At 41.0% G+C, this 18,020-nt stretch overlaps 1 protein-coding gene across 4 annotated transcripts in view; it reads left to right on the top strand.

The window, feature by feature from the left end:
- mast1a (microtubule associated serine/threonine kinase 1a) overlaps positions 1-18,020 on the top strand; it is a 98,368-nt gene that overhangs the window by 15,572 nt on the left and 64,776 nt on the right. The window contains exon 1 of one of the 4 annotated variants that reach the window (XM_049572589.1): positions 6,169-6,827. The exons of the other annotated variants lie outside the window; for them this stretch is intronic. Coding sequence (XP_049428546.1) covers positions 6,808-6,827 — 20 coding nt within the window. The 5' untranslated portion in view covers positions 6,169-6,807. Of the gene's footprint in view, positions 1-6,168; positions 6,828-18,020 lie in introns of those variants that run through there. 4 annotated transcript variants of the gene reach the window in all.

The following is an 18,020-nucleotide window of genomic DNA, read 5'->3' as shown; positions in this document are numbered from 1 at the left end:
AATGTAAATTTATGTCAAAATGTAGTGTTAGTGTTATTGCATGATGACAAAAAATTGGTTTGCCTTGAATTTAGTAATGAATTCTAAACATTTGAAATGTTGCATTTCAGTGTTTTTCACTTACAGGGTTGTTGTTCATAGGGGATGCATTACTGAAACAAGTTTGAGAACGGCTGCTTTAAAGCGTCAGATAGTGGAGAGCAACAAAAACAGTGAGCCAGTAGGATACCCCGACATGTACTTGTTAAATCACCTTTAACATTGTCAGTAGAGTAGAAAATTCTCTACCATTGTTGTAGCTTGTGCACATTTTGTGTGTTAACTTACTGTTTTACACTGTCCAAGGTTATCATTATTTTCCTTTCAATGTCCATCGCGAATAGTTTAGAAATCATGGAAAGAGGATGCACCTCATGTCTGCAGAACTTGCCTGAGAGTCATAGTGTTTTATCTTAAAGCTATAGTGCGTAACTTCTACAGGTCCGTAAATGTCCGTTTCACCCAAGCCACTACTAGAGGAGATGACACAATGCTGATTAAGCCGATTGGCTCTTCTAACATCTTGCGGTATTTTTCAATATATATCATTTTTAGTATGTGTGTCGACCGGCGACATTCCCGCGCTGGCACACAGAAAATGCTTCTTCACAACAAGAAGGGAGGGGGAGGAAGAGTGGAGAGGTAGAGCGCAGGTAGAAAGAGAAAGCAACATGGTGGAGAAGCGGCCGAGACACAGCTCAGAAGTGGATCCTACCACAAAGGCAAGTGTTACTCTGTGTACATGGAAGTGCCGCCGGCTTATTAGTTGTAATAACGCATTATCCGCTGGGAGGCGACAGAAAGTTACGCACTATAGCTTTAAGCATCAAAGTAATCAAATGATAGCTGTCTGTACATTAATGGGTACATTGTAAACAGCACCTGCTGATATTTAATTCAGCATACTTTGTACAGTTAATTCTAATAATTATGAGCAGAAGGAGTAAGGAAAATATACTCGTTGCTCATTTCAGCTCTGATTGTGCTCTTGAATTAAATGATTAATGGAAGTTCCTAAGACTGTCAACATTAAAGGCAGATATTAACATTATAAGGCAGCTGAAAAGAGAGAAACACTTGGCATCTCCACAGAGATAGAATACTTTTAGTGACTGAATAGAAACCTCTGGAGTCGTTCTGAGCCATTTAGAAAAGAGTGGGATTAAATGATCCTGAGAGGTTTCCCAAAACTGATTAAAGTACCTTAATTTGTGGTGCAGGCATATAAAAGCTGTTACACTTAACAGTTATGTCAGGTAAAATGTGAAATATGGAGCAAAAACTGATGTCTGTCTTTTAATGATGCTGTTGTACTGTATAAGTATGTGAGTCTCTGTCCATGGTGCTGAAAAGAAACTCACCACTCTTCTTTCCCCTGCACACTGTGTTTATCGTGTTTGTCACCCTTTTACTCAAAAATATGACTGAAGAATACAGACTTATTTTTTTTAAGCATTTGTTTCTGGCAGCGTCTTTTGCTACATCTTAACTACTGTTTACTTCTTGACAATTTCCTCTCTTACCTGAGACAACCTGTGAATTTTTACCATCTATTCTTAAAGTTGGGTTTGGGAAGTCGTAGCTGGCTTGTGCTTCTGCTGCTAAAAGCACTTCACAAATCAGGCAGAATTTGAAAAAGTGTCTTATGTCAGCTCAAAAGGCTGTCTGAAAATGCCTTTGAACATGGAGGGGGGTGTAATTTTCCACAAAATGCTTACACTTTGCCATCATCATTTCAAGTGTTGAAATCCTTGAAATTTTTCTGAAATTGCTCTAGTCCACAGCCATATATATATTTTTTCATTCTACTTTTGACTTGGCCACTCTTGTTCTGTGTGAGCAGAATATGAATCATGTAATTCTGTCATATTTCTGTTTCAGAACTTTCTTTTAAAACTCTTTGTATTGGTGTTTTCTTTGTTATAAACAGTCTCTCAAATTGTTTCAACTTGGGTTTTTTTTATGTATATGGCAAAAATATAACCCCCTGCCTTTCTGGGAAATTGCAAAATAGTTCCTCTTGATGCCACAGATTAGTACTGAGTAATCAAAGAAGCAAGATTAACAGGAAAAATAATAAAAAATAAGCAACAACCAGCTTCACTGAGGCACAATCTGGGACTGCAGTGTCTTTATAGGATCACAGAGGGATTGTCATATTTGAAAACATTTTGCTGTAGACCCATGCAATGTATATCTAATCTTTTATGATTTACTAAATGACAAACATCTCTCATCCAAGCTTTATTGGATGTAAGAGAAGATGACTTCCAATGGATGGATGATGTTTTTTGTAGGCCAATGCACAGGATAGTGTCGCCCTGATTCCCTCGTCAAAAAGACTACGGGATTTTTGTACTGGATTTTAGATTATTGCAGAAAATAAGCTCTGTGGCAAACCTATCAACAAACTACATAACAGTGAGGCTGTAAAGCCATGTTTGGCATGAAGATGTCCTCTAGTCTTATTAGCCATATTTTAGCAACCGCCTCTTTTTAAGAAACATAAAAGCTTTTACAAGTGGGGTATTACTGATGTATATGTCGTAGAACATAACATCATAGTCTCTTAAATTTGTGTTGACCACAGACCTTATTTCAGGCATCTTAAAAAAACCCATTCGAAAAACCAATTGACTTCAAGACGAGGGAACTGGGAGCGCTAAAATGCTATCTCAACTCAAGACTTACTCCTGCACCACTCTATGAAGTAGTATCAGAAGGCCACAAGGTCTACTTTAATTCTTGGCAGGACCACTGTATTCGGTATTACCCCAAACAGTGCTGATGATGCAGTTGATTCAAACGGCACCCCAAGTGCCCCTGACAACATTTAAAAAATATTAGACAAATAGTTATGAAGAGATGGGCAAGGCCTAAACATATAAATCAATGAGGCGGGAGCTTGCTGACACAAACAGGGTTAATTGGGAAGGTCTGAGTTTTGTGCGGAGTATGAGATCATGTTTGACACATATAAATGAAGAGCAGACCTAGAGAGGAACATCATCCCAAAGACTGTTGTGCATGTCTTCGCCTGTATCCAGCTCCCCTGATCTTTTGACAGCTAATATCTCTGTTTATCATGTAAACTGTATTGCAGCACTGATAGCACTGAGGATGCAGGCAGTTCATGAAGATGTAAATGTGAAGCATGGATTTAATTCCCTGTACTAAGCTGTGTTTTTTTTTAACTTCATTTTTTATTTGTGTGTTGTTGTCTGTTTAATATTCTGTCTGCATGTTACTCTGCAGAGGTGCTGTCTGGCAACAATAGCTCGATGATGCTAGCGTATACATGCTCGGGGTATTTAATGTGCGCCTCTATCCATGTGTAATTACAATTTACTGCCTCACTCGGTTCGTGCCACATGCTTTGGCGTGTGTGTGTGTCAGTGATGTGGTGTGCAGCATACATGTGTGTCCCTGACTGCTGTCATCGGGTGTGTTTTGACCCTGACCCCTGACCTCTGTGTGACGGGGTGGCAGATGTCACAGCATGGCATGACAGAGACACTGGAGCTGGAGGCTCGCGGTCAGCTCTCTCAGCTCCCTTTAGCCCCCCCTCCTCTGTTGGATTTTTCTACACACATCCTCCTGTGGGTGGAGCTGGAGTCTTGTACTGTGGGTGTAATGACGGGGCGTTTATTGCAGAAAGGGAATAAAGTGACCTGAAGGACAAACAGGTTACCAGATACTGAAATCCTCGGAGGTTAAATGTGCTTCAGAGGACACAGAGAGAAAAAATCCCACATTACACATGGAAAAAAAACCCACACCATGTCTTCTATATGATATCATGCTGCCCATCCCTGTCTGTCACCCCCCACTGAGTTTCAGTGATATCACCATCACCCCTCCCCCTCCTGCTCCCTCCCCTCCCCTCCCCCTCCTCCCCCATCTCTCCTCTCCCATGTATATTTTATCCATCCAGACTCCCACATTAGAGACGGCATCCATTATTGAATTACTCCCCTCAGCACTACTGTGCAACTGTCACCCCACGTCAGCTTTAACATTTGGTGGATTTGTTTCAAAGAGAGGGAGAGAGGGAGGGACAGAGGGCGTGCGCGCGTGCGCGCACACACACACACACACACACACACACACACACACACACACACACACACACACACAGAAATGACATCTCTCTTGGCCGGGCATTGCAGAGCTGCTCCTGTGATATTTAGGACAAGTAGATGGTGCCAGAGCTCATCCAATATGTCATTTTACATAGAAAAAAATAGAGCTGTGTCTGTGGATGTGGTTCTCTGTGTGCATTGTAAAGAATGCTGATGTTATTTTATATTCTCCTTGCTGTTGTAAACCCCATGAAAACCCCAAAACAATTGATATTAATAAATCTGTCAATGCTTTCTCATTTCCTACCGTGTCTGTGGCACTCAGCCCCAAGCACAGTCATTCCCTACTGAGGACGTAAATCTTTAAAAATGGATCACAAATATGTAGTTTCAATAGAAGAAAGGACTCAGTAATTTCCCAAAACAGCTGGGCACTGTAGTTTTAAGCAAACTTAACTTAAACACGAGTAATAGTGCATGTTTTGGGGTCTATTTTCAGCTGCGGATTAATACACATTTGCTGTCCTATTGAGAATTTACAGGAAAACACCAGTCTTTTCCTGTAAAAACACCTGGCCATATCACCCAGGGCAACAGTGTGGTATATTGGTGTGTTTTTAAAGGATAAGTCTGATATTTTGTATTTTCTTATTATCAACAAATCCCATGAATCCACCAAAACCAACAATTAATATATTCTACAAACAACTAATGTCTGTTCAGTTTAACCCTGATATAACGTATTCATCTGTACCATAGACTAACACCATTGTCCAAACATAAATACATAGACCACTCATGCCGTTGGGTAGCATGTTCCTTCATCACTATGAACATGGGCACAGTAGTTTATTTTAAAGGGGCTCTATGTGAAGTTGAGTGTATGACAGAACATGAGGGTTAGAGCTCTGACTGATCAGGCCCAGTTAAAAACCTACATGTCTACTGTAAAAAAAAAAAAATATATATATATATATATATATATTATATATATATTATATGTTTTTAATATTAAAACATACATTACAAGCTAAGAGCTGACGTGTTTCCTTGCACACACCTTGTCCGTTGTCTTGCGCACGACAGGTTCAGCCAACCTGCTGCACCCTCCGGTGCAAGAAGCTTGCAGCTAACTCCATAAACAGTACTATACAACAGCAGCAGTGCTGACAGAGGTAACAGTATTAACTGGGGGGAACTGAAAGGTGGGTGCTTATTTTTGCAGTGACGCCATCCCGTTATCTGAGTAACTCCCATATGAGTGCAGAGCAGAGCAGGGGCAGTTAGCTAGCCAGTGGGATCCACACATGCTGTAACATACACGTGCCATCAGACCGGTTTACCTCAACAAATCACAAAGAAGCTCAGATTGCAACACACACAAATGGGCTGTGACTTTTTTCTTTGCTCTGGACACCATTATTCCACCATGTCTTTACACTGCAAATAGCAAACAGTGGTTTGCTGCTATGTTAATGCTCTGAATGTAACATGCAGAACCTTAAAGTGAATCCCACATACTGTACACAAACTTGATGTTGTAAATACTCACCAGATCACTGACTTGGTGGCTGAAAGTAGTCCCCCAACAAATACTCCTGTTTGAGTAGCATTTGCTCAAAAGTGCATGTTATTAAGCCTTTAAAAAGAACTGAATGATTGGGTGAAGATTTACATCTTCAGTAGGAGCCAATGGGATTGAGGCTTTGAGCCACATACAGCTTGGGGACATCAGATAGCACTGAGAGACGGACTGAAGTATTGTTGGTTTTGGTCTTTTCATGGGATTTATTGACAATAACAGAAACATAGAATTTTGCCAGCCTTATCCTTTAATGGCTTTTGGACAACAATGGAGGTCTGTGGCACAGAGGAACAAACTACAACAGGCTTTGTTAGTAGGAAACATTTATTGTTGGCTTTTCATGGGATTTGTTGTCAATAATCATTTTCCTATAATAGCCTGTTGTTTCAGTGATGTCAGTGCCAGGCTGTGACACACAGAATAGCACACACTCACATGTGAAAACCAAATTGCACTGCTCTCCCCTCCCACTGTCTTCCTGTCTTGTCATTCACATCAGTCTCCCGTTCGCTGCTCCCTCGTCTCTCCACCTCTGATTGGCTTCCACTCTCTCTGTCTTGCATTCTCGCTGTTTCTCTCTCATTCATATACCTGCATTGACCCCTCACTCGCCTCTTCCGATCTCTCTTTGCCCCCCCTCCTCCCTTGCTCTGTCGCTCCACACTTCCTGGCTTGGCACGATACCCTTGAGAGCAGCCCCACAATCCTCTCTCCTTCTGAGAGGGATGCTCGGCAGCCTGTCCCCTCTCTCCGGCTCCTCTTCTTCCCTCCTCTCTCTCTCTCTCTCTCTCTGTCTTTAATCCTCTTGTTTTCTCCGTCTGTGACATGGCTGACATTTCCAAATCATTCTAATCATTTTCTCCTCTCTCTTGCATACACTCTCGCATGCATACTCACATGCAAAGAGTCAAGGCGAGACGTTGCTGTGTGTGTGCGCGTGTGTTTAACTGGCCAGAGGAGGCTGACATGCCGGCGTGGAGCGTAATCGGCGCCTCTTGACTGCCTTGGTGTGTGTGTGTGTGTGTGTTTGTGAGAGAGAGAGAAAGAGAGGCTCAGCTGCTCTCATGATCATCTGCCAACACAGCCTCTGCTGCTAGCAACATGTTTCGACGCACAAAAAGGTAAACGGCAACAATCTGTCTCCGTGCAGTCTTTGTGACCGGTGTGGTGCCCTGCTGTTGTCGGAGTGTGTTGATTCATCGGAGGAGGCTGTTGTGTTTTTCCATGATGTTTCCGTTGTCCCTGCCAGCTATCGTGCTGTCTCACAGTTGTCTCCCTGTCTCCATTTAGCTCCAGCAATATGGTGTGTGTGTGAATGTGAGAGTGTGTGTTTGTGTGTGTCTTTACATGCATATATATGTATTTGATTTTGTGCACACTTTTATGATTTGTATTTGAGCTTCTAAAGTACATTGTGGTTTGATAATATGTTTGCTTGTGTGTGTGTGTGTGTGTGTGTGTGTGTGTGTGTGTGCTCTTGCAGATCACGGATTTGCTGGATGTGTATTTATTTCTATCCTTGCTGAGCTTTATTGTAGTAATGCACATGTGCACAAGGATTTGGTCTGCTTTAGATTATTGCTCACTCGTTCACAAACACACACACACACACACACACACACACACACACTGGAATGTATGTGTGTGCTTGGCCAGTAGTCTGTGTGCCAGAGATAGCATTATGAAGTGAAGGTATTATTATCAGTGTCCAGGGAGTGCTTGTGTAGTGGAGAGCCAACAGTGGGCAGTGCTGGAGTGCTGTCTGCTTGGCACAAATCCTCGCTCCTCTTCTCCCTTCCTCTTCACCTCTTTCTCTCATTTTCTCTTTTCCTTTATTTCTTCTCCTTAACGTCACCTATCTGTCCTCCATCTTTTCCTCTCCTTGCTTACATTTCCCTCTGCTTTGTTTTCCTCAGCTCTTCCCTGTGACTGTAGTCAATTTTGCCTCTTAACCTCATTCCCTCTCCTCTCCTCTCCTCTCCTCTCCTCTCCTCTCCTCTCCTCTCCTCTCCCCCCTCCTAATGTACAATCTGCACTGACCCTTTAGTATCTCCTGTGGTGCTTCATTTTAGCTGTCTTCATCTCATCTGATCACAGGGGGATTAGTCTGAGTCTTCACCGTTGCTCCGCCAGTGCAGGGAATGAACAGCAGGATATTCTGTATATGACCAAGAATAAAGCCTCCCTCGCTCTGACTGGCAGCCACCATGCAGAGCGTATGTGTTTACCATAGAGACCATGTGTGTTTAAGGGGTGTTTGCTCATGAGACGTGTGTTTGCCATTGCCATGTAAAAGCTTAGCCTGTTTACAGGCTGTATGTTTGTGTGTGACACAGAATTGTTGTTCTTTGCTCTCGTCTGTTTCATGTGTGTGAATTTACCTGTTTATGAGTGTGTATTAGCAATGTGACTTAATATCATATTCCACCAGGGATGAAATGGTATGGTAAGATTTCACATCATAATTATAGTGACCAAACTTATCACGGCTATCAGTATTATCACAGTAATGGTAAAATGCAGTACAAATAGCTGCACATTCTGTTTACACAAACAATAAAATAACAACATAACCAATACCTTATGTAAACATATGAAAACCATATCAAATGTGCATTAACATTAAGGAAAGCTTGTCTTTAAAATGTTAAAGTGTCTGTGTCACTGTAGAGGAGGACCAGGGACCAACAGCATCACTGGCTTTGCCTGCTGCACGCCCACTCTGTAGACAGGGGAATAGCAAAACAGACCCATGTTGCATGCTGTGTCTGGGAGACATGCTAACCTTGGTTGATGCTGGACAGTATTTACTGGGATGTTGTGGGCCCACTTGTACAAACACACATACACACACACATATACACCAACACGGCTTACTGTTAGCATCATATGGTTATTAAGGGAAGAGTCGAGGTGTATCGGTGTCAGTATGAGTTTGTTGGGCCTGTTTAATGGGCCTGTGTTGGATGTTAGCCACTGCTGCTGCACACAAATAGGGATTTATTTGTTACATTTTTGCACTTGGACATTCCTATTCCAACATTCAATTTTACTGTATTTTTTTGCAAGTACTCGAGAAGTCAACAGTTAATTAATGCAAGTACTCGAATATGGAAATTACTTAAAATGCCCATCCATAGTGTTTACCCTGACTTCTTCAGAGTGTGTTAATCAAGCAGCCTTTGAAGGAATTTTGAAATGTTAATACTAACTATCAGGAATTAAACCTTGGTTTATTGTAAAACCAGTGTCATCCCTATACTCTACTTGTGTAGAGGTAATTACATACACTACACTGGTAGGGCAGCAATTGGTTAACTTTTTATGACAAAGTGAATTATTGTTTGGTCAGAGAAAAAAGTATTGAAAGATCACAGCAATCACAAATAGATCACAATTTCTCAGACCCAAGGTAACTAACAATTGCGTGTTTTGTAAAAAATGTTTTTAATTTACAATATAAAATACTCACACTTGAAATAATCATAGTAATGCATTTTTATTTATAGGCGCCTTTCAGGGCACTCAAGGACACCTTACAAGACACAGCAGCAATGCATCCATAGATCATAAAATCAAACAATTCTGTAATATTAAATATAAGTTCAAATGACTAGACTAAAATCATAATTATAAATATTAGGTATAAAATCATCAAACTAAAGTCATCATCAGTGCAAGTCTTGATATGTGTGTCACCATTAAACCAGACAGAATATGCAGCTTATAAAGGCATGTTTTCAAACGGGATTTGAAAGTGGAAAGGGAGTCAATATTGCGAATGTCATGGTGGAGAGAGTTCTAAAGGCGGGGGCAGAACGGCTTGGATGCTAAAACCAGCAAATGTTTTATGACTCAGTGATTAATTGACTTTCTCAATTTCTGTCCAATCACTTTCTGTTGCTTGACTAATCAATTGACTGATTGTTTCAGCACCAGGGTGAGTCTGTGTTATTGTTTAGGTGTGTGTGTGTGTGTGTGTGTGTGTGTGTGTGTGTATGCTTCTGATATTTAGCCTACAATAACTGATTGCAGAGGTAACATATATATGTATGTATGTATGTATACATACATATATACAGTACAGGCCAAAAGTTTGGACACACCTTCTCATTCAATGCGTTTTCTTTATTTTCATGACTATTTACATTGTAGATTCTCACTGAAGGCATCAAAACTATGAATGAACACATGTGGAGTTATGTACTTAACAAAAAAAGGTGAAATAACTGAAAACATGTTTTATATTCTAGTTTCTTCAAAATAGCCACCCTTTGCTCTGATTACTGCTTTGCACACTCTTGGCATTCTCTCAATGAGCTTCAAGAGGTAGTCACCTGAAATGGTTTTCCAACAGTCTTGAAGGAGTTCCCAGAGGTGTTTAGCACTTGTTGGCCCCTTTGCCTTCACTCTGCGGTCCAGCTCACCCCAAACCATCTCGATTGGGTTCAGGTCCGGTGACTGTGGAGGCCAGGTCATCTGCCGCAGCACTCCATCACTCTCCTTCTTGGTCAAATAGCCCTTACACAGCCTGGAGGTGTGTTTGGGGTCATTGTCCTGTTGAAAAATAAATGATCGTCCAACTAAACGCAAAGCGGATGGGATGGCATGTCGCTGCAGGATGCTGTGGTAGCCATGCTGGTTCAGTGTGCCTTCAATTTTGAATAAATCCCCAAGAGTGTCACCAGCAAAACACCCCCACACCATCACACCTCCTCCTCCATGCTTCACAGTGGGAACCAGGCATGTGGAATCCATCCGTTCACCTTTTCTGCGTCTCACAAAGACACGGCGGTTGGAACCAAAGATCTCAAATTTGGACTCATCAGACCAAAGCACAGATTTCCACTGGTCTAATGTCCATTCCTTGTGTTTCTTGGCCCAAACAAATCTCTTCTGCTTGTTGCCTCTCCTTAGCAGTGGTTTCCTAGCAGCTATTTGACCATGAAGGCCTGATTCGCGCAGTCTCCTCTTAACAGTTGTTCTAGAGATGGGTCTGCTGCTAGAACTCTGTGTGGCATTCATCTGGTCTCTGATCTGAGCTGCTGTTAACTTGCCATTTCTGAGGCTGGTGACTCGGATGAACTTATCCTCAGAAGCAGAGGTGACTCTTGGTCTTCCTTTCCTGGGTCGGTCCTCATGTGTGCCAGTTTCGTTGTAGCGCTTGATGGTTTTTGCGACTCCACTTGAGGACACATTTAAAGTTTTTGCAATTTTCCGGACTGACTGACCTTCATTTCTTAAAGTAATGATGGCCACTCGTTTTTCTTTAGTTAGCTGATTGGCTCTTGCCATAATATGAATTTTAACAGTTGTCCAATAGGGCTGTCGGCTGTGTATTAACCTGACTTCTGCACAACACAACTGATGGTCCCAACCCCATTGATAAAGCAAGAAATTCCACTAATTAACCCTGATAAGGCACACCTGTGAAGTGGAAACCATTTCAGGTGACTACCTCTTGAAGCTCATGGAGAGAATGCCAAGAGTGTGCAAAGCAGTAATCAGAGCAAAGGGTGGCTATTTTGAAGAAACTAGAATATAAAACATGTTTTCAGTTATTTCACCTTTTTTTGTGAAGTACATAACTCCACATGTGTTCATTCATAGTTTTGATGCCTTCAGTGAGAATCTACAATGTAAATAGTCATGAAAATAAAGAAAACGCATTGAATGAGAAGGTGTGTCCAAACTTTTGGCCTGTACTGTATGTTACCTCTGCAATACACATCCACAGCCCCACAGACTACATTCTCCAAAGTTACCATTAGGTTGTGCAAGTTGAATCAGCACCTCTTAAAAACAGTTTGTACAAAAACATCATATTATAACCTCCATGAAGGCAGGGTTTGTTTCAGGGCTGTTTTAAAATAAAAGAGGAAAGTTTGCATTTCTCAAAGCAAGGCATTATTTGTTGGTGCTGGAACTCGAGTATGGAACATTTTCAAACAACACCCAACCCTAATTCTGAGTTATAAATACCATCAGATCATTTATCCCTGAGACTTTTTTTTGTTCTACTTTTTAATTCTCTTGTTTTCTTTGACTCACTCTCTGTTATGTGCGTGCGCATTGTTTCCTCAGTGCATGTGTGTTTCCTTGGCTAGCTGTGGCAATTAAGAGAGCTAATGCTCTGTGCCCACTCCCAAACAGATTGAGCCAAAGGAAGACAGTGAAAATGAGCGAGTGAGAGAGAGAACATGAGGCACGAGACAGAGAGAGCAGCTGAGCTACAGGAAGAAGAGAGTCGGGTGGGATGAAAGGCAGAGCCTCAGGTAGTGTCTCAGCCTACATTTGAGAGAAGCCCGGTGGGGTTAACTGAGCCCATGACGATAAACTCTCAGTCTGTTCGTTTACTTCCTTCCCTTTCACTTCAAGGTAAACCTCCTTGGTTTGTTGTCTTGGCTTTTGAGATCATGACAGGGAGACGGAGCATTCAGAGACAGAGGCTGGATGACAAACAAGTGATGGAGGTCTTCATGTTTATCTCACTCACACACAGCATATACAGTATTATCCCACTCATACATATGTGTACATAATGCACGGTGCAAATGATCCCACTCATAAACAGCAAACAGGACATTTCATCCCACTCACAAACAGCACATATTGTCGGTGTTTATTTTTCACAAGAGAAGCAAAAAAAAAAAAAAAAACAAACACTGTAGAGCTATCTTAAAAAAAAAAAACAGTTTGCTGTTTGATTTATTCAGCCTATATGCTCTCTTTCCTTGACTCACAGCAAAACAGATTCTCATTGCTGATATCTATTATAATTACACCACACTGAATAAATAATAGTTACACAAAAATGACTCACCTTGTGGCAGTAGTTTCATTTTGCACACATCTACTGTCTTTGTTAAAGCAAATTCAGTTGATTTTAAGCTTCACTACAGCAATGAAGCACACGCTAAGTGCTGTTATGGCTTTTAGGGGTTACTAGATAAAGAGAGCTTTTTCAGATGTTTTGTCTGCATGTGATTCATCCATGAGGATAAAATCACACTTTATCTACCCAGATGCATATAGCACAGAGGCTCAGTGACATACCGTATATTTGAGCAGTCACATTGCTTGGCCGGTCTTTTTTAATGACAGAGCTGCACAGTGAAAGATGGTATAGAAAAGGAAAACTCCTCTCCAAGCTCTACTCCTGTTGTTTGTACCATGACAGCACCATCTGTTACTGGCTGGTGTTCAGGCTGGCCTTAACCAAAACACACAGACTGTTTGGGGTTTATCTTTGATGTTGCAATGACATGATAACACACAGCATCTCGTATACAGGCATGAGTTGGATGGCAAGCCTGGCAACATGAATTGCATGTGAAATAACATGGTTATTTTCCAGATAGATATGAATCTGCTTAGACGTAATATTTAAGCTGGGCGCTCAGGTTCATGTCCTTATTGGTAACACTTTATGGTAATGGTAGATGAATTGTTTTGACTTCTGGCATGAATTCATTCATGTAGTACTTCATCAAAGCTGGTGTAGGCAGAAATCTAGAAAAGGCAAAAAAGATACACCCTCCTCCTGCAGCTCTGCCCTCTCTGTTCTAAGCCCCTCCCATCAGACGACCACGGGCATATGCACACACCTCATACAGTAACCTCATACATTGATTTATTTGATCTAATTTCATTTTAGAGTTGCAAAGGAAATCGCTTCGCACATCTATTAAAACAAGACGTTGGTGAGAGAAGACCAAAAAATTGCAAAAGGACTCCCGCACACTGTCTAACTTGCAATATAAAATTTATTTGTGACATTTCGGTACTAGACCTTCATCAGGCAAACAGTTTTTTGTTTATGAGAAGCCATCTTAAATAGGGACTGGTTGTTTCTCCGCAACCAATCCCATTCCCACGTGCAGAATACAGAGGTAAAAAACATCATTGGGTTATTAAAAAACACAGCAAACAGAGACAGCAAAAAACAAAAATCTCTGTGTGACATCAGTCTAAAGTAACCCCCACATATCTATAAGGGAAATACATAATATAAAGAATCGGTTACAAATCAATAAATATTTCTAAATATTTCTACAGCAAATATTGCAGATTCCCTTTATAAGTAGGCTGATGGGGTATGTTTATATTATGTTAAAAACAGACATATTAGATACAAAAAGACACATCATTCATCAAAATATACATATAATAACAATGATCAAAGTTCATAATGCCTGAATCTGAACAACACACAATTACAATAAATGATAGCAGCAAAAAAGTCATACAGATACCAACAAATCATGGCTGCACCTAATTTCTAGAAAAACATGGCATCTGAACAGATTTATATTATCCAAAAAAAGGGGATTTTTACATTAATCATCGGGGGCTCAAGAAAGTGCAGTACAAATGCATACATATATAAATGGACACAATCAGTAGGTCACATTACTAGATGAACCTGGTGATACCTATATGTACATATTAATACGTATCCAGAAACACAACATTCAAGAATCATAGAAACATGTTCAAAAGCAGTTCATCATTCAAACCCTTGGGAGCCAATGTTTGAAGGGTGTGAATCCAGTAAGCCTCACGCTGTTTTAGTAGTTTGTCATGGTCCCCTCCCCTAGGTGGCAAGTTTACCTGTTCAATGCCACAGAAACGTAGAGATGAAATATCATGGTGAGCATCATTAAAATGCACAGCCACGGGATACTCCCAGTCATTTCTTCGTATAGAACTATTATGTTCGCTCATTCTCTGTTTCAGTTTCCTAGTTGTTTCTCCCACATAAGCAAGACCACAAGGACAGCGGATCAAATAAATCATGTGTGTGGATGCACAAGTGATAACACTGTTGGTGGGAAATAGTTTGCCTGTGTGGGGATGGGAAAAGTGGCTTGTTTTCATAGTGTTGTTACACTGCGCGCAACTGCCGCAGTGGTAGTTGCCATTGGGGAGGGGATGCAAACGTGTTTGCGTTGCTTGACTGGATGTCCTGGCATCACCGACATTGGCGTGGACCAGATGATCCCTTATATTTCTCCCCCTTTTGTTTACAAAGAGAGGAGGATCTTTGAACACGGAGGCAAGTTCGGGATCAGACCTTAGAATATGCCGGTGTTTTTGAAAGACAGACCTTATTGCGACAGAGTGGGCAGAGTACTGAGTGGTACACATCACAGAATATTTCTTTTGTTTTTTAACGCTCTTCAGTAACTTGGAGTGCGTCTTTTTGAGAGCCAATTCATATGCGTGATTTATCCACAATGATGGATACCCTCGCTGCGCAAATCTGTGTTTCATATCCACTGCTTTCTCAATGAAGTCCTCTGTGGAATGACAAATTCTTCTCAAACGGAAAAACTGACTGATGGGAAGACCCTTTTTTAAGGGAATGGGATGACAACTGGTGGCTAGCAATAAAGTGTTTTTATCTATGTCCTTTCGATAGATAGTTGTGATGAGGGAGCCGCTGTTTTTAATAACCCACATATCTACAAAACTGACTTTTTCATTACTATAGTTCGACGTGAACTGTAAATTACTGTCGAAACTGTTTAGCAGAGTGACAAAATCTGCCAGTTCATCAGGATTTCTATTAAACACCCAGAAGATGTCATCAATGAACCTGTACCATTTTATAATCTTGCGCAAATGTGTATTTTTGTCCGGATTGAAGATGAAATTCTTTTCAAAAACAGGATACAAATACCCCCTCCCTCATCCGCCGGCTTGATGACAATATCCTTGTCATTCATGAGTTCATTCAAAGCCATTCTTTCACTTTTAGTCAAATTAGGAGGGGCAGTGTGTGGCTTAACAGTCATTTGCATAATGTCCCGCTCCACAATTCTGCAAAAAGTGTTTATGGACGCATTGTTAGTGTTGGGGCAGAAAGTGCTTTTAGCTGTAAAGACAGGAGCATGAGAGTTGCAGAAAACACAGTCTTTCATCTTATTATCAAATCAAAAATGACACAAGAATTAGCTTGCTAGCCACTTCACTGTCCCTTCACCTCGCTGACTGCCGCTGTGGGCTGGAGAGTGGGCAGCAGCTTTGGAATCATGGACCTATGGCTGGCAGCTGTAATGGCTCAAATTCGGCCAGGGCAAACCCCCCAGCGGCTGGTGTAACAGCGAGCTGGTGGCCTGCAGCAGCACTAGCTCTAACCTGTGTAATGGCAGCAACAGAAAGTTTGCTGATCTGGCAGGGAGCTGTGGCTGTCCACTCCCCAGGAGCTGGTGTTTGCGCTGGCTGGATACAGGTTACTGAATCCACTGACTGGGTGCCCACTGGTGAGCTGGTCTGTAGCAGTGGGGAGTGAGGCAGAGGACACCCTGTGATACAAGGCTCTAGCTGACATTAGCTCAAACATGAACATGAATTAGCCACAGTGGCAAGGATTTAGCTGCGGTTCGCTGAAGGCTAAATGTCTAGCTTTTTTGGATTGCTTTGCAGTGTAGGCACCCATTGTCAGTGCTGTAATAGCAATTATCACTGAAGGACTCTCCACCATTGAATCAGGCTTTCACCAAACACACATCTGCATTTGTTGAACAGCTAATAGGAATGCCCTCTCTTACATGACCTGTGATTGGCCAAAGTCTCCTGTAAAGCCAAGAAGAGGCGCAGGAGTCTAGTGTTCTCTCAGGCCACTTGAATTAGTGTGCTCAGTGTTTATTATGAGATTTTTGCCTAGTGATGCCAAAATTAAACTGCCTACCACAGCTTTAACTATCAGTGATATACAAAAACTAACAATATCTCATGCCTGATTAGCGCATCAACTAAGATATTTCAATCATCATGGCTTCTGAGTTATTAATGATGTGCATGTAATCATTGGTAAGTCTGCAGTCAAAGGGGCAGCCCCAAAAAACTGCAGTCTCAGCAGTGCACATGTATTCTGTTAAATTACAAGTGTTGTTTATCATGTTTGTGGCCTGGTCCGTCTGTAACGCTAATAAATAACATACCGTATTATTAATGGTGGTGCAATTGTGAAATCACACGTATTAAAGATATGTTGCTAATGCATTAATCATCTTTGTAAACCCTCACATAAATGCAGCTCTCCTGTCTATTTAGGCAGCTACATATATTTTGAAAATTACAAATGCAAATTAGATCATAATTTTACAGTTCATTATATTTTAGTTAGGAAAAGAGAAAAAAAACGCATGCATCTTGTGTGCATAAGCAACAAATGGTTATTATTTCAACACAATTCAACATGTGTGACTGGTCAGTTTTTTTGGTGTCTTTAACTGCAGACTTACCTATAAACAATACATGATCATCATTAATAACCGATGAAATCATGATAATTAAAATACCTTTGTTGTTGCATTATGTATTGTTCTTGCATTACGGCATGCATGATATTAATTCTTTACCATTACATGTTACCCAGGCATGGTCAAATTATTCATCTGATTTATGGATATTTTCACCGTAATGTTTTTTCTGTTCTATATTTGTGTTTCTGACCATGTACCACAACATCAAAGAAATTTCCTTGTATGTGAAAACTTACTAACACTCCTTAATGTAACACAGTGTCGTCCTATATTGCTAATGTGAGTGTAAATAATAGATGCGTTAACTGACTTTTTGAACATTGATTCCTAACATGCAGAATTATTGAAAAGTATCATTAAAATTTAAGATGAGCACTCAGCACAATCTGTTCCTGCAAGTTTGAATACGTGAGCGCTAAAGTTAATTCTTGACCTTTTGAAAACACCAGTTCGACACACTGCCTGAACAGTTTGATCGGTTGGCTTACAGTCTGAGCAAACTAATGTCCAGTAAAGAAGTAAGTAAGTGGACAATCAGCCTACATTGTTTTGTAAGAGCTGCACCCACTGTCCTTCTGGCATCAGTTCAAAACAGATGTTACATTATGGCTATTTACCTCTTTGATGTATTTTATCATTAATGCTTAAGGGGGATTTATACTTGTGCGGCAGACCCTACGCCATAGCCTACGCACATCCTGCGCCGTTGTGAGCATTTATACTTGCGCAATGGTGTGTCTGTGTCACTCTGCAGTTACACCTCCAAAACACTAGTTGGCGACAGGGTTTCTGTGAAGTGCTGGAAAGTTTAGTTGATTCAAAACACAGATTAAACATGACTTAATAGAGTGTGTATTAGTGTGTGTTCAGGTTGATGTTGCTGGGATATTTATTACAGCCATACTGCCTTATCCTTGCATAGATTAAGTTATGACCTTTTTATAGTATATATAAATGTTTCATTTTTACCAGTGTTGTATTTGACCCCTGGATGATGTAGCAAAGCATTAAGGTGAACCCAAGACCCTTAAGATTTGTACT

The sequence above is a fragment of the Epinephelus fuscoguttatus genome, linkage group LG3, assembly GCF_011397635.1.
Source record: "Epinephelus fuscoguttatus linkage group LG3, E.fuscoguttatus.final_Chr_v1".
Taxonomy (NCBI): Eukaryota; Metazoa; Chordata; class Actinopteri; order Perciformes; family Serranidae; genus Epinephelus; species Epinephelus fuscoguttatus.
Note: the sequence above shows the minus strand (reverse complement) of the source record. Positions and strands in the feature narration are given on the sequence as shown.